The sequence below is a fragment of the Convolutriloba macropyga genome, chromosome 8 (assembly GCF_964194025.1).
Source record: "Convolutriloba macropyga chromosome 8, txConMacr16.3, whole genome shotgun sequence".
NCBI lineage: Eukaryota > Metazoa > Xenacoelomorpha > Acoela > Convolutidae > Convolutriloba > Convolutriloba macropyga.
The window spans coordinates 39,514,213-39,536,097 of NC_134475.1; the positions used below are offsets into that span (position 1 = coordinate 39,514,213).

The window sequence follows — 21,885 nt, forward strand, 5'->3', positions numbered from 1 at the left end:
GATGCCCCACCGAATAAAAACAAAAAGACTTCAATGGTTAAAGATTTTCAAAAAATAGATGTATGATTCTTGGTATTCGTACTAGGATCATATATGTTTTCTTGGTAATCATACAAGGATCATATATGATTTCTTTGGTTTCATAGAAGGATCGTACTAAGAAATCAAGTATGGACAGTATGAAATCATATGATCCTTGAATGAAATCAAAGAAACTTCAACCCGGGATCAGTTCTATAGATATTAAATCGCAAAGGATAATATCTTTGCTAGTCATTTTTTGACACAGGGAGTGTCAGCCATGGTGGGAAGCTATATTTTATAAGATCTATTCAGTCCTTCAGGAGTGCATTTTTTGTTTGGTTAAAAATTTTTTGTTGGAAACTTCGGGGCTCTAAAAATTTTTTGTGAAAACTGCGTGTGTCTAATTTGATCGCTCATACAAGTTTTTGCTCTTAATTTCATTGGTTTTTGCTCTTACTGGTCTCGAAAATTAAAAGTATTTTCCAGTACTGGTCTCGAAAATTAAAAGTAGTTTCCAGTGCTGGTTTTCATTGGTCTCGAAAATTAAAAGGTGCTATGTTTAATTGCTCTTGAACAAAGTTGGAAGCAACTATTGTATACATGTGTGTGCGTTCTTACGCAAAATTTTGCTCTACATTATTTGTTTTTCACCCTGGACTTCTTGTTTTTTGAGTGATCTGAATTGCTTTTTTTCCGAAATTAAATATGAAAATAATGAAATTCAGCACCTTTTTTGGTGTCAGGACAAAATACCTCATGTCCAGATATCCATGTTTTAAATATATGACTCGTTCATTTGGAGAAAATTACCCTTTTAAGTATGATAAAAAAACATGGTTTTATTACCGACTGATTTTTGGTAATCCGATTATTGAACGAAGAGATCAAGTAGAATAAATTTGATGTCATTGCATTGGGTAAAATGTCACGTAACTTTGTCGTAATACGCTATTTCTGGCTCTTTGGCCGTAAATCTCTGATATGTAATATCTCTAATGGTTGACGGTTTTCTAGTTTTAGCAATTGAAGTGCATGAAGTTGAATTTTAAAGTGCAGATGTCTGATCTTGCTCTTCTCGAGTTTTTTCAGGCATTCTTTCTCATAGATAGATTTTCGCTGAGGTACTGAGTTAAGGTTGGGCGGATTTTTTTCCTAAACAGTATACTGTACTTTAAAAGTGGTAAATAGTTCAAAGGATAATTTGTATTGTTTTTCGATTTTTTTCTCAAATGACTAAACTTGACAGGTGTTCTGTTTGTCGCCGAAACATAGGTCCTTTAATTTTATGAATTGAGACCAATTTTTGAAGTCATATCCTTTTATGCAAAATGTTTGGAATTTTTTTGCTCATCCCTGACTTTTTTTGTTGGGCCTCATTGCCTCTATTGAAATCGGTGCAGCAGTCTATAATCAGACCTAATCGTTGCAACAAAAATTTTAATGAAATGAAGAGCATTTAGTTTTGAATTTTGACTTATTTCAAACATCTGTCCTTATTGTTCCGCTACCCACTTAAGGTGGGGGAGGAACTATAAACTCATTTGAGTTTTGTTCGGTCAATTTTCGCCGATCAATATACTCATCGTACCGAAATGTGAGTAGTGTCATAAAAAGTTTGTCAACCATAGAGTTTCAAATGAAAACTTTCGTTGTTTTGTTCACATTTTTCGTAATTTTTGCTTAAATTTGATGAACTTTTATAAAAATGTTATAAATAGTCTCATTGATTTCACTTTTAAAGATTGCAAAGAGTTGGTGAACTGTTTGAACTCTTTTTTGAATTTTTTTTAGCAAAGTGTTTGAAATTCATCATTTTACTTTTTCATGAAAAATGGCATCAAATATGCTTATTTGGCCCACTTTGATCGGTGGTACGGACATGAAAACTGCTGACGCAATTGTCCTTTAATCAGATATGGGCCAATTGTGCCTCCGGTTCTTTAGAAAATTTTCTGGAAATAATATTTTTGCGGTCTTTCGGTAAAGCTAACCTATATTTATTTTTAAAAAGTTGCATAATTTATTTTTGTTTTGAAATTTTTGTTTGCCAAAAACCTATAACAAGATTTTCTTGAAAAAGTGCGAGCAGCGATAGCAAGGCCGAGCAGCGATAGCAAGGCAAGTTTTGGGCTCATCATTGAGTTTCAAAAAGGATGAAAAAGGATTCGGATTGTATTTTGGGTCTGTTTTGAAATTTTTTGAATTTTTTCATTCCAATCACTAGAAAGTCTTTTCTCATTTAAAGGTGCATTTAATAAGGGGCACCATTGCATTCCATTAATGTATACTATTGTTTTTTTATGAGTAAAGCTCTTGATTTTTGTCTCCGGCAAATTGTTTTAGTAAATTTCCGAATTCTTGTTTTTCCAGCATTTGATATGCTTTTGTAGTCTTATGACTGAATATAGTTGATCAAATTTCGAGTTCGGTATTGATGAAGCTATTGAAAAAACATCTTATGCTTCCAGTTGACACATAATGAGTTTTTGGTAATATAACTTAATAAGTATCCAAAATTCATCATTTTTTATAATGAATGTTTGGTCAAATTGACCGTTTTGGTAACATTCGGTGCTTTTTGTTTGAAAAGCGGCAGGAGCAGGATAAGTTTTGGTCTAGTTGTTGAATTTTTCTAGTTCACAAATTCGGAATTTAATGGGGCGCTGTATGTTTTTAATAGATACTTTTGTCTTTGTTTTTTTTTTTGTTTGTTAGAGACCAGAATTATTTCAAAAAAATCTCAATTATCGACAGCTCAATTGTACAGAAAATAGGTAGGCCAATGAACATACATGATTATTTTAGCGATCAGCATTTGGTGTTTTAGCATCAACACCGTTTGCATAAAATTGTTCAAAAGTTTGTTCTGCTGTATTAAGTGTTAATATGTAGCCTTTTGGTTCAGTGTCACTAATGACATGCACAATTGTCTTCTCAAGCAATAACAGGTTAAACTATTTAGAAATTTTCAGTTGAAGACTCACATTGTTATGTCATAGGATTTAAAAAATAATTGTTTTCTTTAGATAAGCCATTTTCAATCTTTTTCTGCAATCTTTATGTGTAGTCGCATTAAAAAGAGAGGCCATATCATTTTTCAGGTGAATTATAATAAAGTCTTATTGTTTTATTAATTAAATAATTGTGTTTTGGCTTTGATATCACGAGTTTTCATAAATTTTCTATATTTGACATTTTCCAACTTTTTAGGTTTTCTTTTGCTGCCTTGTTCCATCATCATAATACTGGCACCTCAGTAACAAGTTGTAATGCACAATAATAGTGTTTAAATAAGCAGCAATTGATTATATCAATTGTTTTCAGTGAATAGATTTTGATCTTATAGGCTTCGACACGGTTTCATTCAAAACTGAATTGACTTCTGATTTTTGCCTGTATTCGTTCTTTTTATAATCGTATGACAATCAGGATAATGACCTGTCTCATTGGTTTTGCTTGGAGGTTTAAATGAATTATTTCAGTTGGTAGCTTATTGCTTTTCATGAGTTTCACCTTTTTGTTAATTCTTTTCTATAAAGGGTGTTTCCTTATCTTTTCTTTTAAAATGCGAGTCATTTGAATTGGTTTATTTTTAATCTGATGGTATTTTGTTTTTTGCTTTTTCAAAAAAATGGGTATACATTGAGTTTTGGACATAAAATGCTTGTTTTCATTTGATTTGGTTGTTTGTCTTATCTCTTACACTCCTTAATGGCAGTTATCATGGGCTCTCTAGTGCGTTATGGTGTTATTGTTATATTGGTTAGAGCTTAACGCGATTTTTTCAATGGATAAACCAATTATTTTTGAACAATGTGATTTTCGAAGTTTTATCTCTCTCTTTTGGTGGACAATTAAGTCAAAAACGTGGTTGAGCGGAGTCGGAACATTGTGAGGACGCACATTACCGAGCTTCCTTTTTTTTAGGCTTTGGGTATCAGAGGAAATTTGATACATCTGTTGCGTTTTCTTTGTTTCACCTGTTAATTATTTCGAAGACTTAAAAGGAAGAATTTTTGGATTAAAACGAGAGCCATTTTGCATTTGCACCTGTTTTTATATTCATTATCATTAAAGAGGCATTACCATCTGAAATTCTCAAAAAAAAGTAAATTCTGTTCCCAATAATTTTCAGTTTGTTTCAACTAGCCTTTAGGTATCAAAACAATTTTTCTTTTATTTTCATTATTAGCTTTCATTAGTAGCCTTCATTATTAGACATCAACATTTAAAATGTTGACCACAAAGGCATCAGTTTTTATGGTTGATAAAAGATATTTGCAATTCTTTTATGGACAGGCGAAATGATGGGGAGCAAAGCTTATTCGTCATCAGAAATTCTTCGTGATTTTGCTCCCTTTTTTCAAAGTTACATGGACCATTTTTTTAATGGTCATATAATAAGCTAGTGGATGAGGCACACGATAACAAATATAAAGTCCCGCTTTTTGTAATTTTCCCGAAATTGCTTCCATATTGGTAGCAGCGCTAGCAGGCCGCATTAGCAAATAATTGAATTTAGTCGGTGCGCTAAAAATTCGAAATCAAATTTTCAAAACTTTTAAAGAGAAAAACTTGCGAAGGCAGCCATCTTGAAGTGGATATTTTTGTCGAGCCGTTGGCTAATGGAGTATAAACAACTTTACTTATTTTTTGAATTTCGTTTTCTTCGAGGAGTTATCGAGGTTTTTAAAGTTTCATGTGAACACAGGATTTTTGGTTCACTTGTAGCGTAATTTTAGTTCGAATTAACATTTTTTCTGTAAAAATTTCAATTCAAAATTCCCTTTCAAGCTACCAAATGCATTAATTTGGTGTTCCCAATAGACGAAAGGCGATTAAAAAGACTAGTTCTGGTCTCATAGGGAAATTGACTATCAAAAAAATCAAATTCTATTTGAGAGCTTTTTTTAAGAAGAACTTTTACATTTTTTATGTCACTAAGAGAATAGTCACCTTTCATATCGAGGTTCCGTTAATGAGAAACCTCATTTACAGTCCAATGATGCCCAATGAAAACAAATTAGCTTTCAAGGAATCGTTCATATTTTTTTGGCTTCGACTCTGAGTTTTTAATGAAATTTTGATTTTCTTTGAGATTTTACTGAATTTGTGAAGTGCTATGCCATAGACATGTTGACTAAGAGTGAGGTGGTCTTTCTAATGAGCTTTAAGTGAACCTATCTAGTGCTTTGAGTGGACAGCTAATGACTGTTAAGACTTTAAAAATAATTTTTCGAAAGTTTTTTTTGAACGTTAGCCGATCTTACTTATTTTTGCGAACTCTAAGTCAGATTCAGTAATGACAGGACCCCCGAATTTTCTACTGCAACCAAAATTAATTGGGTTAGCTGTTTTATCTTCAATTTTTGGTTTTATGACTTCGAAGCGACGAGTTTTCATATATTTTTTTTTTATTTTCGGATATTTTTCATAATTTTCCTTTCGGAATCTTATCACATTATCCTAATTTTGATAGTTCTCATTGGTTCAGAGAAGACGTTAGAATAATCATACTTAAAATTTTCATTGAAAAGCTTGTGGATTAAATGGCTTTGACACTTTCTTCTTGCACTTTGCTAATGAGTTTTTTGGTTTTTGCCTGTAATTGTTATTGTTTTCATAGTCAGAAGACTTATTCTGATGTCTTATTGATGACTGGTCAACGACAAACATCGTTGTCTTCCCATCGAGGCATAGCGTAGCGCATTTATTGACTTCCGTTGAAAGCTATTGAATTTAATGTCGATGCTACACGTTTTCTCAAAGATTTCGTGGTTTTGAAATATTTGTATTTGTTGATTTTGTGAAGTCTTATGATAAAGAGAGGAAGAATTTTTTTGTTAAAAATTAACTGAAAATAAAACATTCGAACGAAAAAAATCATTTTTTATTGGCTTCGACACTTTTGTCTCATTTTTTCAGATTTTACTGTTTTTGCTGTTTTTTATTCTTCTAGTCGTAAAATGCTGAGGTCTCATAAGTTTCTAATTGAGGATTGAATGAATGATATTACTGTTTGCAGTCAGTTCATAGCAAATAGTTTTAAAATTTATAATATTCTTGGTTTCATTTTTTTCGTTTTTTTTTAATTTTTTCGTGTATTTTTTTGTTAACTTGTAGCTTATTCTTATCGTTGAGAGGTCCCATCTAACTCCTTTTAATTTAATAAGTTAACTTTCTATTGATAATATGTCGTAACTGATGTTTTGTTTGTGGACATTATGCGTTTTAATAAGTTTTTTTGAGTGGTCAATATTTGTTTTTTCTCTTTTACCACTTTCGCGTAATGGCAGAGCCCAATTATTTTCAAATGAGGCCCAAGTTAACTTATTTAATCGTTCAGTATAATTTTATTATCAATTAGTATAGAGAACAATTGAAATGCATTAATTTGGTGTTCCCAATAGACGAAAGGCGATTAAAAAGACTAGTTCTGGTCTCATAGGGAAATTGACTATCAAAAAAATCGAATTCTATTTGAGAGCTTTTTTTAAGAAGAACTTTTACATTTTTTATGTCACTAAGAGAATAGTCACCTTTCATATCGAGGTTCCGTTAATGAGAAACCTCATTTACAGTCCAATGATGCCCAATGAAAACAAATTAGCTTTCAAGGAATCGTTCATATTTTTTTGGCTTCAACTCTGAGTTTTTAATGAAATTTTGATTTTCTTTGAGATTTTACTGAATTTGTGAAGTGCTATGCCATAGACATGTTGACTAAGAGTGAGGTGGTCTTTCTAATGAGCTTTAAGTGAACCTATCTAGTGCTTTGAGTGGACAGCTAATGACTGTTAAGACTTTAAAAATAATTTTTCGAAAGTTTTTTTTGAACGTTAGCCGATCTTACTTATTTTTGCGAACTCAAAGTCAGATTCAGTAATGACAGGACCCCCGAATTTTCTACTGCAACCAAAATTAATTGGGTTAGCTGTTTTATCTTCAATTTTTGGTTTTATGACTTCGAAGCGACGAGTTTTCATATTTTTTTTTTATTTTCGGATATTTTTCATAATTTTCCTTTCGGAATCTTATCACATTATCCTAATTTTGATAGTTCTCATTGGTTCAGAGAAGACGTTAGAATAATCATACTTAAAATTTTCATTGAAAAGCTTGTGGATTAAATGGCTTTGACACTTTCTTCTTGCACTTTGCTAATGAGTTTTTTGGTTTTTGCCTGTAATTGTTATTGTTTTCATAGTCAGAAGACTTATTCTGATGTCTTATTGATGACTGGTCAACGACAAACATCATTGTCTTCCCATCGAGGCATAGCGTAGCGCATTTATTGACTTCCGTTGAAAGCTATTGAATTTAATGTCGATGCTACAGGTTTTCTCAAAGATTTCGTGGTTTTGAAATATTTGTATTTGTTGTTTTTGTGAAGTCTTATGATAAAGAGAGGAAGAATCTTTTTGTTAAAAATTAACTGAAAATAAAACATTCGAACGAAAAAAAAATCATTTTTTATTGGCTTCGACACTTTTGTCTCATTTTTTTTTTCAGATTCTACTGTTCTTGCTGTTTTTTATTCTTCTAGTCGTAAAATGCTGAGGTCTCATAAGTTTCTAATTGAGGATTGAATGAATGATATTACTGTTTGCAGTCAGTTCATAGCAAATAGTTTTAAAATTTATAATATTCTTGGTTTCATTTTTTTCGTTTTTTTTTAGTTTTTTCGTGTATTTTACTTGTAGCTTATTCTCATCGTTGAGAGGTCCCATCTAACTCCTTTTAATTTAATAAGTTAACTTTCTATTGATAATATGTCGTAACTGATGTTTTGTTTGTGGACATTATGCGTTTTAATAAGTTTTTTTTGAGTGGTCAATATTTGTTTTTTCTCTTTTACCACTTTCGCGTAATGACAGAGCCCAATTATTTTCAAATGAGGCCCAAGTTAACTTATTTAATCGTTCAGTATAATTTTATCAATTAGTATAGATAACAATTGAAATAAAAAACAATAGTTAGATAATAGCTAATGATTTTAATGGCTTCAATAATTTGTGTTTTCGCTGATTGTTTGTAATTGCTTGAGCTTTTCTGCATCTTTAGTCGGTTTCTATGGCTTAGTCTAACCAAAGACAGGTCCTATCAGTTTCTTGTTGAGTTTTCAATAAATTTACCGGGAAATATTTTGTCAAAAGCTAATGATTTTTAATACTTTGAAATTATTTTGTTTAAAAAATGTTGATAGATTTTTGAATTTCGGCTCATTGTTTTTTCTTTTTACTTGTTACCTATTCTCATTAAGGAAAGGTCCCATCTGCTGTCTAGTTAAGATTTAAAATTTTTGGTGCAGCTAAAGTTTTATCTGATTGCTTGTTGACGTTGTTTACTAGGTGCTTTTACATTTAGATATTGAGTTTTTGCTGTTAAATTTTTAGTGTTGCTTATTTTGTTTTTTTTTCTCGTAGTCTTTTCACTGAAAGATCTTGTAAGCGCTGTAATGTGGCATGGCCTTATGTTATTCAATTAGTAGTTAGGGTGTAAAACAATTTTTTAAAACTCAAACACCTTGTTTTGGTTATCTCTTCATTTGGTTGACAATTAAGTCAAAAATTTAGATCAGCTCGGGTCGAAACTTGATGTGCGAACGCACATTAACGAGCCTCCTTGTTGGTCATATGAGCAAAACGCTTAAGAACCGTCAAAACCCATTGTTATTATCTTAAGTTTTGTAACAAACAACATTGCTCAATACTATCACAGCTTGTCGAAGTAATTTAGTACTATTTTTTTGCCTTTTATAAAGAGTAGATTACTTTTTAGTGGAATGTATTTTTATTAACAGTTAAGAAATAAAAATAGGCAGTGTTCTAATGCATATTTTTGAATTTTGTTAATATCCTTTTTTTCTACAAAAAATTGATAATATCTCCTGCAGGTTTTAAAAAATAATCGTCAAATAATTTTTTTCGGATCATTCTACAAAAATCTATCAGGGGCGTCGTTTGCTCTTTCGGTGTCAAATGTAGGTGTCATTTGTTCAAATAATTGGTTCATAGAATTTTGATTTACTTTTCCCTTGTAATGTAGAAGTTGTCAGCAAAAATATTTAAGTTATCATCAAGTTTTTGTGAGACTATTTGATCAGTCTGTAGAAACACTAATCGACAAAAGTTAGTTTGTGAGCTTTACTTTTGAACAGAATGTGTGGCTGATGTAATTTGTTAGACCTCTTGATGCAAATCGAGTGATAGGATCTTTGACCATAAACTATTTAGCTCACTGAAAAATTTTCCTGTGCATTAAATATCTGATATCACTGGTCTCTAACACCTTAAGGTTTTAACGGTTATTTATACGGCCATTATCAGACAGTCAACTGACTATGTTTCCGGTATTTGAAATATTGTCAACAATAATGTAAGATTTTCTCGTATTCTGTAATAAGAACTATTTCGGGTCAGTTTTTTACGATCTGCTCGGCGTATGTCACTTGCTCTATTTTGTCTCAGGTGTACAATGAATGTTTTGTTAAATTTTAAATGGCAGGAACAAGTTGAATTATGTAGCAGATTAACCAGGGTTAAACAGTTAAAGTTAGTTATCCTAAATAGTTAACCAATAGGTCTCAGATCATTTCTTCTCTTCTCGCACAAACGAAAGTTCTGGTGGCCAGTGTGAACAAACTAATGTGTATTTTAGCCCTGCTCGTAGTTTGTTTTTGCTTAATAAAAGCTGAGGAAGTCTTTGCGCCGGTTCATTGTATCAATAAAGGTGTAATGAAGGCAGTGAAAGATGGAGGTTGACAATTCTTTATTCCCAATAAGAATTGAAGTTTCTGTTCTTTATTTTAGCGTAAGGACTGGAGTCTATCAAATTTTACTTAGTGGAGTTATTAGGGGCACGTCTAGTGACATAATACCAAAATAGGACACGTTTCATACATGTATGCCTGCAAGTTTTCCGAAACCGCAAAGGTTTGCAATTTTGTGTGCAAACAATCGCTCTGTCTGGGAGCTTTCTTGGTCATTGACTCAAACGTGCAGATTTATTGCCTTGATTGGAGGCTAAGTTATAAATATTTATTCAATCAGTTATTTCAAGGGCTTATCTCGTGGTTTCGTCTTAGGGGATGAGCTTTAATATTTTGAATAATTTGTGGACCATGGCCATTGAATGTCGATATATACTAGTTCTTAGCTCTCAATTGTTATAGTTACGCGTAGTTGTCACTTGATTATAATTATAAGATAAGAATGAACAAGTTTGTTAGCAATGGTTATTATTATATTGTATTTATATGTTCATGAACGTTTCAGGACAAAATGATTTCGGAATAGACTGAGGACAGTACGTGTGTTTAGCTTTATCTCACGATCAAGCTCTCTGCTTTAATTTAGTAGATCATGTTCTGCTAGATTTGGTGGTGGTAGTGGTATCAAGAGATTGAAACGCCGAAATTACACGTCATCAATACACCGAATTTTAACTATCACGCAAGAAGCTTCGTGGAACAATCACACGGTGCTTGGCTATTATTCCTTGCTTGATCAGTTGAATTTGCGAGCGATCAATCAGGCTGCGAATTTCTCAGTTAAACCCTGTAATTTGTCGATTGACCTCTCTAAGAAATGCTGTGAAGTCCAACTTCAGTGTTATATTACACGAAAGATCTGGTTCTCTATTGTTCGCCCATCTCAACTCGAGTTTGTTTGATTGGTAGATAGATCTATCGAAGTTGCATGATTAGTTTGTTGGGTTGATTCTGTTGGGTAATTGTGCCGTCATTCATCTATTTTTACTGTAATCGACATCTATTTAGCCTGTATTGGTGGTGCTGTACTGGTCATACCAGAACTTGGGTTCAAATCGTCAAATTGAAGCTCAAGTTGCTATTTTTATAGTTTGTTGTGCTATTATAATCGACTATATTCGATATAAGCTTACTAGGTGTTTGCTCGGTGGTGAGTTTTTATTTGGTCTAAGTGTTTTACTTAGTAATACGATTATTTTACCGGTCTTAGTTTGCGAATTTGAAAAGTTGAACTATTTGGATCTGATTTATTTCCGGATCCGAGTTTGCGCAACTGATCAAAACCGATTCCTGTCATTTACAGACATCTGTGGTCAACATTAAGCACGCGAAGAAATTGCTGACAATTGTTTGTTGTTGATCTGACCAATTGCTCATCGTTGTTGCAATTGGCAAACAAACAAGTAAACAACCAACTTTGGACTTGAACTTTGGGAACCAGAGATCAGTGGTGGATTTTATTGTCTTAAGGTGAGTCACATTTGTATCTTTCATAAATACTACATTTACAACTGCAATTCTATATATTCATTGGTAAATCCTAACAACACTCTCCTATCAACAATTTCTTCATAGGCTATACTTTTGGTACATGTATTTTTTTAAAAACGCTAAAAAAAATACTTGTAACACCGATCTGATCAAAGCTATATAAACTCGGAAATAAATTTTGCTCTCGATTGAATATGCACCTCGTGAGTGATTACGAATATGCTCCGTCTTGAGGTTCTCAAATTATCATATTTCGCTCATAGTTGCGTCAAAGTGGCGCCAATTTTGTGTTCAAAGGCCTCAAGTAATTTTGAAATAGTCTGTGTCTTTTAATGTACTCGAAAAGTTTTATCTTAATTTGATAATTATCTGCTAAGATTTACTTTCAGAATAGCCAAATAAGTGCGCGTCTTAATTCGTTTCTCAAATTAAACGTAATTATGACTAATTGATTGAGTTTACCAAGCTGTTGTTAAGACAAATTATTTAAAATTCATTCTTTACTGGTATCAAATTTAGGCAAGTTTTTAGAATTGGTGAAAATTTATGGGAGTTTTGTTTAATTTGTATTGTAAAATTTTAAACTGTATTAGTTTTCGTAGAAAATCGTACGAAAATTAAATTAGTCTTGTGTTTTTAGATCTAGTACTCCTTTAGCTCGACTAACTACGAATACAGCTGACTGATTTAACCTCTGAACTGAGCTGCTGCTGCTGCTGTCGTTTTATTCAACTACAACACGTCCAGCAACCAACGTGTGTTATCGACTTAGAACTCTACCGATATTACCATATTTGAACAAAAACAAAACAAAAATTCTGACTATTACTGAATTTTACTTTACAATGGACTACAGCACTCAAATTTGTTCATACCAAGTTGATAACTTAATGAACAAAATTTGCTCGGTCTTTCAACCTTTGTTGATAGTCAGCCGAAAGAACCACATCCTCGACATGTGAAAGAGCAGATTTCAACTAAAGGCCTAATCGACCTTATTACTTGCATTTCCCCCGCCTCACCCCTCCCCTTCTTACTTTAAGACCACTCTTTCCTTTCCTACTCTTTGTTACTCTACGCTACTCTGCCCAAAATTGACTGTTTCCACCAAGACTACTGACTTTACCCAAGCGCGCCTTTTTGAGACTATCTGAAGCTTTTTTTGAACCCAATTGAAGCTTTTGTGAGCCCATCTGCCCAATTTCGTTTCACCATTTCATAAAATTAGTTTCCTTTTGATACATTTATAGCAACTGTTCACTTTCTTGTTGGATCTTTCGAAGGAACGCTAATTAACCAATCAATCATCAAAGCGAAACAAGGAAGATTTTAGCTTACTCGGATTATACATACTAAAATTTATAAACATACTTGACTTGAAGAAAGAAAGAACAAAAACAAGGAACAAACAAACCAAGATGACGTCGAAAAGCAGCAGACGCCAGCATGCTTCGTATTACACCCACACTCGCTACTCAATGGCATCTGCGTCAAATGGAGGTGGATCGAGGCACGCGTGTGGTGGAAAATCCACCAGATCCAGAATTCCACCTGGAGTGAGGCCTTGGTTGTCCAAGAGGCTGGAGGAATTGTGGGGCATTGACGGACAGGTTGGTTATCGTTTTAACTTACTCGATCCACCTATTACATGCAGGGCACGTTTGTACAGCAGGTCACGCGATCTCGTTGCGTCCCGTTCTTAGCCGTTCGATTGGTCATTTTCGTAATTTGATTAATACTATTTACTCATTGGGTATATTTATTGTTCCTACCTGTGTTGAGGAACGGAATTCGTTAGCGTGGCCTGTTCTGCGATTTTTTATCCCCTGTTGAATAATCAACAAAAATTGCATGAGTGGTTGAATTCCAATCCGAAGGTTGAAAGACTTACCAGAGAAAAAAATGCTTTTTAGCCAAATGCTTTTGGTTTTAAAACTCCACTATAAAGACAATTCAATATTCCATTAATAGCAGATACCATTTACGTTCAAATCAGGCCCAATGAACATAAATTTTGTTTAGCGCTTGTGAATTGCTCTCGAACGAAGTGTGAGGCAATTATCGTAAACGTCTTGATCTTGACTCTTTTTGCGCAAGTGACGACTTTTTCACGTTTCACTTCTTCATTTTGAGTGGTTTCATTTGCTCTCATTCTGAAATAAAGTTTGTTGCTTATATAAAAAGGATTGTTTGCGGTTAAGTACCTCCATGAAGTAATTTGGCTCCTATCGTTCGAGAGCAACTAGTCCGACGTTAGTTGGGATTTTTAATTTTTTTTGCAAAATTTCTTGTCAGAAGCTTCGGCAAATTTACTAAAATTAATTTGAGGTCTAAAACAGACCCCAAACCGATCAGGTAACGTTAAGAATCACGCATACACTTGGGCGTCCAAACATGTATTTATCAAAGTTTGTTACAATTGGTCAATAAAATTTTGGGAACATTTTGGAATATCATGGGATGAATTTTGAGTTTTTTGAATTGCAGGTGTACTCTCACTACATACTGAGTGTACTTTTGGACGGTGTTGACAACGAGTTCCTCATCGATACATCATCCTCAGATCCGCATCGAGGCCATAGCCAAGGCAAACGACAAGAGGCAACTCGAGCATCAAAGCGGAATCGAAGCAAACCCAAGAACTTGAGATCCACCGCTTCAACAACTAAGAACCAACATCCAGGAGGTCTTCTGGATTCCTCACTGGACTCTGACGACACGGCAACCAGCGATGACAGCTCTTGGGGTGTTGATGAAGGCGAGGGTGACAAATGTGAAATCGCTAAAGCTTTTGAGAAGCGCAAAATGGCAGTTGTGACTTACTTGAATCGACTTGCATACGAGGTAAGAGGCGAAAGATTGATTTTTTCGTGTTATAAATCCAGCATTTGTTGCCCTAAATTTTCCTGCTTTTTAAGAATCTAATACCGAATCATGTGGCTCCGTTTCATCATCCGATGAAAAATATTTTCCATATGAAAAGATTACATATTTCGTTAAGCTTGGAGTCATGTTTCAAATGTCTAGTTTTAAAACGCCTTGAAAAGTTAGCTAGTGCGTTGCTTTTTTCTCAGAAATCAATTTTTTGTTTCATCTACATAAAACAGACTAATAAACTTGGTCGAGCAGAATGAATTACAGAATCAAATGTTGCAATTGGTATGCGATCATCTGACGTCAATAACATTTAAATTATCGGCAAAGATATACCGCATCGATACATACCAGGCTCTATTCTATATGTTATAAGGTGATCTAAGCGTGCACAGTAAAACTCGATTTTGTAATAAGTCCTGGCACAGTTTTGAGCTACATGAATCTAATTTTAGAGCTTGCTTGAGTTTCATAACGTACTTGGTCGGCTTTCTCTGATTACTTTGGTCTTGTTTCTCGAAACGTGAATTAGTAAGGTGTTTACCAAAAGGCTTCAATGAGATTGGAGATGAATTGTTGATGTGCGTTTGAATGATAGAAAATAGTGTTGCATTATCGTGAGCAAGATATCGAACTCTAAGTTAGAATGAAGAGTGAATTGGAATCATGCTTTTCCCGGAGGCTTTTCGAGTTCGCAGAAAAAATAATGATTGGACGACAATTTTTTTAAATAGCCGCACAGCGATAGCTGGGGCTATTATTGGCCTTCTCTTGATTTTTTACAATTCAAAGAATTTGAATTGTATTGGGGCGCTGTCTTTTTTAAGATCTGTTCACACATTTTCATGATCTTTGAAGTCAAATTGGAGTAGTGATTTTGGTCACGCCGAAACATAAAATGGAGCGAAAAAGCGAGTGGTTTTGCGGCGTGAATTTTCGCTCTAATTTTAAAGTAGAGTGAGAAAACGGTGTTTGACAAAAATTCGGTTTCTCGGTAGTGGTTTTTTGTTCACATGCGGCAATTTCACTCTGATTTTCTGTTTTTTCGGTTTTTTGGATCGGATTTTTTTCTAAATGGTTTTTTCAATCCATTCACAGCTCATTCTAGGCCTGGTTTTTTGTTTGAATTAAATTTTCGTTTCTCGCTAGTGGTTTTTTTGTTCACATGCGGCATTTTCACATTGTTTTTTTGTTTTGTTTTTCTTATTTTTTGATCTGATTTTTTAAAAATGGTTTTCTCAATTCACTCATAGTCCATTCTAGGTCTAGTGTTTCTGTTTAGTCAATGAAAATTCTTTGAATTGTACGTCAGGACTTGTCCTGCTATGTTTTTTTTAAGATCTGTTCACACATTTTCATGATTTTTGAAGTCAAATTGGAGTAGTGATTTTGTTCACGCCGAAACAGGAAATGGAGCGAAAAAGCGAGTGGCTTTGCGGCGTGAATTTTTTTCGCTCTTATTTTAAAGTAAAGTGCGAAAATGGTGTTTGACAAAAATTCGGTTTCTCGGTAGTGGTTTTTTGTTCACATGCGGCAATTTCACTCTGATTTTCTGTTTTTTTCGGTTTTTTGGATCGGATTTTTTTCTAAATGGTTTTTTCAATCCATTCACAGCTCATTCTAGGCCTGGTTTTTTGTTTGAATTAAATTTTCGTTTCTCGCTAGTGGTTTTTTTGTTCACATGCGGCATTTTCACATTGTTTTTTTTGTTTTTTTTTCTTATTTTTTGATCTGATTTTTTAAAAATGGTTTTCTCAATTCACTCATAGTCCATTCTAGGTCTAGTGTTTCTGTTTAGTCAATGGAAATTCTTTGAATTGTACGTCAGGACTTGTCCTGCTATGTTTTTTTTAAGATCTGTTCACACATTTTCATGATTTTTGAAGTCAAATTGGGAGTAGTGATTTTGTTCACGCCGAAACAGGAAATGGAGCGAAAAAGCGAGTGGCTTTGCGGCGTGAATTTTTTTCGCTCTTATTTTAAAGTAAAGTGCGAAAATGGTGTTTGACAAAAATTCGGTTTCTCGGTAGTGGTTTTTTTGTTCACATGCGGCAATTTCACTCTGATTTTCTGTTTTTCGGTTTTTTGGATCGGATTTTTTTCTAAATGGTTTTTTCAATCAATTCACAGCTCATTCTAGACGTGGTTTTTTTGTTTGAATTAAATTTTCGTTTCTCGCTAGTGGTTTTTTTGTTCACATGCGGCATTTTCACATTGTTTTTTTTGTTTTTTTTCTTATTTTTTGATCTGATTTTTTTAAAAACGGTTTTCTCAATTCACTCATAGTCCATTCTAGGTCTAGTGTTTCTGTTTAGTCAATGAAAATTCTTTGATTTGTACGTCAGGACTTGTCCTGCTATGTTTTTTTTTTAAGATCTGTTCACACATTTTCATGATCTTTGAAGTCAAATTGGAGTAGTGATTTTGGTCACGCCGAAACAGAAAATGGAGCGAAAAAGCGAGTGGTTTTGCGGCGTGAATTTTCGCTCTAATTTTAAAGTAGAGTGAGAAAACGGTGTTTGAACAAAAATTCGGTTTCTCGGTAGTGGTTTTTTTGTTCACATCCGACAATTTCACTCTGATTTTTTCTGTTTTTTCGATTTTTTGGATCGGATTTTTTTCTAAATGGTTTTCCCAACCCATTCAGAGCTCATTCTAGGCCTAGTTTTTTGTTTGAATTAATTTTTCATTTCTTGCTAGTGGTTCTTTTGTTCACATGCGGCATTTTGAAATTGTTTTTTTTTATTTTCTTATTTTTTGATCTGATTTTTTTAAAATGGTTTTCTCAATTCACTCATAGTTCATTTTAGGTCTAGTTTTTCTGTTTAGTCAATGAAAATTCTTCGAATTGTACGTCAGGAGTTGTCCTGCTATGTTTTTTTTCGTCGTCATGATTTTTGTTACGACCATATGACGTCACAGCCACTTTTTGTTCATTCGTTCATGCAATTTCAACTGAATTTTGAGCGTGGCGTCATTTTTCATTCTTAGATGAGCGAGTTTTTTGCTCATTCGCGTGATTAAATTTTTGTGACACTTGACTTACCTCACTCTCAAAAATGACTTCCTGACTTTGAAATTGACTTTTTTTTCATTAATTCAAAGAGATAAGGTCAAATAGTTGTGTGTCACTCTAAATGAAAGTTATTTGAGATCAGCTAATAGAGGCAGCAATAACTTATACAGATTTTTATTCAAAATATAACAGATCAGCCTTCAATGAAAAGACGAATTTTTTTGGTCTGTCTTTTTCACTGTCTTTTTTAGACTGCCGATCTACGAATCTATTGCGGCTATTTTCTGGCAATCTGCCAGCTATGTCAAATATGGGGAAGGATTTTTATGGCAGGCTAGTTTTCCGTTGAAGCACCTTTTAACCGTTAATATTTACTGGAGAAGGACTTAAGTGGCTTCATCCAATAATTTTTGAGTAAAAATTGTTGTTAAATCAAGTCTGTTTTTCTAGCTAGAAAAGACTTTATTGGCTTTAGAAAAGGCTTTTTAATGGGATTGTACTATCAAAAAAACTGAAAAGTTAATTTCATTGTGTGAAAAACGCGTGGGCAAGACCACCTAAATTCTAATTGCTTTCAAACAACATTTGTTGCAATTACTTGGTTCTTGGTGGTCTTTTTGGACGTTTAGTTAAAGTTTGGTGAAATTCTAAGGCTCCGGGAGATTATTGCGAGGCCGAGATCTAGTTTTGATAAATTTATCAATTGATCTCGAACGAAGTTTGAAACAATTTTTGCTTGATCGTTTTCTAGAGCATTCTTTCGCTCGCGTGAGTTTTTTTTGAAGCTGCTACCTTGATTCGTGTCTGTTAAGTACTAAAAGTGTAAGCAAAACAGTCGAAATTGGTTTCATTCTATACTTTTAATCTTAGAAGTGGTCTAAACAAAACTCGAAGGACATCTGACCAGACTCCCCGCCATGAAACGGGCAACTTAATCGAACTCAATTTAATCGGGCAATTCCTCGGACTTTAGTGGGTTCGTTTAGTGGCTCAAGTCACAGTGCGCAGTAAGTTCGATGAATCTTGAAATTAAGCTTGACATTTTTTTCAGAGCTTTTCCTATTTTTTCTCAGTGCGCCTGGTAAGGCTAGCTCCTAAAATAAAACTTTGCAAAAGTTGGGCCCAAACTTTGACGAATGGGTATGCTGTAGATCAATTTGGGCATACGCTCAATTTAGTAGTCAATTGTCAACAAGTAAGAAAATTCCCTATGATATTGCAGCCCGCATTGATGAGCTAGTGTCTGCCACAAACAGCGAAGAAATGGCCGAAAGTAACACCTCTCAAAACACAGCAAATTTTGACCTGAACGCCCTCCCAGACCTTGAAATGATTTGCAAGAAAAAAATACCTACACTCCGCTTTATCCCTGTCAAGTTCCGGCTAAGATGGTCTGAATTGTTAACACCTATCATTAAGTGCTGTGTTTCTCAACCAAATTCCCCAGAAAATTGGAAGAGACTCTTTGCAATTATCAAGTGCGTTCTGCGCTCTAGCAACAGAGGGGGGAAGAAACACATACAGCAGCAGGAACGGCTCATGTTAACTAGATTTGAGCGTTGGAAGAATGGCGACTTTGCTGGGCTATGGTTCGAAGCAGCCTCAATGAAACAAGCCAAGAAAATAAATCATGACTCAATGGAAACGCTTGCAGCACGTTTAAAATCTCTCTGCCTTCAAGGCCAATTTGGACGTGCAGCAAAAATCTTGTCTTCAGATGGAGTGGCCCCTGATAATAAAGAAACGCTAAAAGAGTTGCTGAACTTGCATCCAGCAGAAGTGTCACCGAGGGAAACTGATGATTACAATAGTTATGCTTATCAGTTTGACGAAGCGTCTGTGTTTAAACAATTGCAATCTCTCTCAAACTTCACAGCAGCACGTCCATCCAAAATGTACTCTGAGCACCTTCTACATGCCGTAACGTGCGCAGTCCCCGATCAGTCCAAAAAATCAATTACAAGCATTACAAAATTGGTGAATTTGGCTAGCAGAGGGCAGCTCGCCAGTTTTGTTGCACCAACTTTTTGCTCTGCTTCGCTTACACCGCTGAAAAAGACAAAAGGAGGTGTACGGCCAATCGCTGTGGGAGAAGTTTTTCGACGTCTCATAGCCAAACGTATTGCGCAAGAGGCCAGTTCTGAGGCTGTTGAACTTTTTTCATCCAGACAACTTGGTGTGGCAGTTAAATGCGGTGCTGAAAGCATTATACATGCAACAAAACAAACCTTTCAAAGTTATTGAACAACGAAAAAGCGACTTCAAAAATGCTTTCAATTCCATTACTAGAAGCAGTGTGTTAGATGCAGCGCGAAAATTCATTCCCTCTTTAGCCCCTTTTGCTTCTTTTTACTATTCTCAGCATAGCAAAATCTTTTTTAATGCAACTCATATTCAAAGTGAATCAGGAGTCCAACGAGGAGAACTGCTGGGGCCCCTACTATTTTCTTTAGGACTTTGGCCTATTATCAAAGAACTCGACGGCAGAATTCTTGGTACCTTGATGATGGAATTATAGCAGGTACGGAAGAGGAGCTATGTGAACCATTAGAAATTTTAGCAACTCATGGCAACAAGTGTGGCCTTGAACTCAGAAGAGACAAGTGCGAGTTTTGGTCCACCTCGTGCTTTATTGCTGTTGATAGCAGGATAAAGAAACAGCCAATCAGGAATCGAAATCTTGGGCGCAGCAATCGGAACACCCACTTTTGTTAAGTCTTGTTTAGAAAAACGGGTTAAAAAACTCGAAGGTGTTAGACAATCTAGGCTATATAGATGACCCTCAGTGCGCTCATGGAATTTTGCGTAGCTGTCTGGGTTCACCTAAATTGGTGTATTCGTTGAGATGCAACACACCGTCCACTGAGAGTAACATAATACTTGAAAAAATTTGACCATCTCCAACGAACAACTTTTGAAAATATATTGGGTTCTGTAATCAGCAATAATTCATTGGAGCAAGCATGCCTGCCAATAAGCAAAACAGGAGCTGGGGTTCGACGTTCTGAACCAATTCAAAGCAGCTTATGTTGGTTCCTTATGCCAGTCAGCAAACATAGTAGAACAAATTACTGGTGTGAACCCAACTCACGAAATTAGTTTCAGACCTAGTGGAGGAGTTTAGCGCTTTGGGAATTCATTTGACGCAACAGAAAATTCAAGAACAATTTGACAATACGGCTCTAAGCAACCTTCTTGAAGGTCAAACCTCCACCAGAGAAAAAGCTAGAATGTTATCTCTTTCCCTACCTCAATCAGGAGCTTGGTTGACGGCAGCACCTATCCCTGCTCTTGGCCTACACCTTCAACCTAACGAGTTCCGAGCTGCTCTGAAATACCGTTTAGGAGTTCCACTCTATGATTCGGATAGGAGATGTCCATATTGTAAGTCAGCTATTTTGGACATATTTGGAGATCATGCCGTTTCATGTCACGGACGTGGCGATATTATCTCTCGTCATGACAGAGTACGAGAGACAATAATGACAGCTTGTTCGTCGGCCAATCTTTCCCCTGTATGTGAGCAAAAATATCTTCTACCGGAAGACAATTCAAGACCAGGCGACGTGTATTTGCCCAGTTTTATAGCAGGACAACCCGCTGCCTTAGACGTCACCATTACGTCCCCATTGCAAGCCAGTCTTATCTCAGATGCGGCGAGGACATGTGGTTTTGCTCTAACCCTAGCAGAAGACAGAAAGATTGGGCATTATTGCCAGAAGTGCAGCGATGTGGGCATCCACTTCATACCTTTGGCGTTAGAGACTTTTGGCGGACTATCCGAAACAACAAGGAAAACATTGAACAGAATAGCTCTTTTATCTGATAACAGAGATTTCCAGCCCTCAGGCCTATCAGTAGCCTTCAGTCGCCTCGCTCAAGCGGTATCAATAAGTGCCATGCGTGGCTCAGCTACAATGCTGATTGCAAGAGTTCGCGATTATGAGCCAGAATTGATGGGGACTGTCGCATTCAATTGTGCCGCTATGCCCAATCAGAGGGTCAAAAAAATCAGGTTCAAAAACTCACTAACCGCAAGTGATATCGGACTCACTTCACGAGAGGGGAGCCCTTCTGTGTTTAAATGTTACCCAATGAGTGGGGACTTCAGATAATTTTGCCAGTTTTTGTCCTCATACATCAGCAGAGAAACTTCGAAATCACCGAAGGAAACGAATTTTCTCAAAGACATGTAATTGAAAGTACAGCTGCATTCACAATTTGTTAGATCCTTCAATCACGAGTTTTTATTCTTACCTGACCAAAGTGGGGAGAATATAAACGAAAATTTCACGCGTGCAAATTTGAAATGGACAGTTGAATTTATTATTGAACTGCTGATCTGTTAAATTAATCACCATAGTTATGATAACCAAGTTAATTATAATTTAAGTTTCTCATTAAAAAAATCACAAACAAGTATTGAGTTACTCCGCAAACCCTTATTAATTGCTCGAACGATTTATTGTAAACGCCTGTTTTTTTGCAAAATTATGGCGTGACCGCTTTTGCCCTTTTGTTCTTTCTTCTCTCGAGCGACTTTTTCACTTCTCACTCAAGTGACTTTTCAAAATTCATATAAAGAAAAATGGTTTAAAATTGTTTTTGAGGAATTTCAAAATTTTGATGATTTTAGAAATGTGACCTGTAAACAAGATTGTTTTCAAAATTGGCGGCAAACTTCATTCCAATTATCTCAAAATGAGTT

At 35.0% G+C, this 21,885-nt stretch overlaps 1 protein-coding gene across 2 annotated transcripts in view; it reads left to right on the forward strand.

Annotated features, from left to right (window-relative positions):
* The first annotated feature begins 10,280 nt into the window (after positions 1-10,280).
* The window catches only part of LOC142344720 (uncharacterized), a 69,946-nt gene continuing 58,341 nt past the window's right edge, over positions 10,281-21,885 (forward strand). For both annotated transcript variants that reach the window (XM_075396595.1, XM_075396596.1), the window contains exons 1-3: positions 10,281-11,266; positions 11,928-12,897; positions 13,775-14,131. In XM_075396595.1, coding sequence (XP_075252710.1) covers positions 12,706-12,897; positions 13,775-14,131 — 549 coding nt within the window. In that variant the 5' untranslated portion in view covers positions 10,281-11,266; positions 11,928-12,705. The remainder of the gene's footprint in view (positions 11,267-11,927; positions 12,898-13,774; positions 14,132-21,885) is intronic.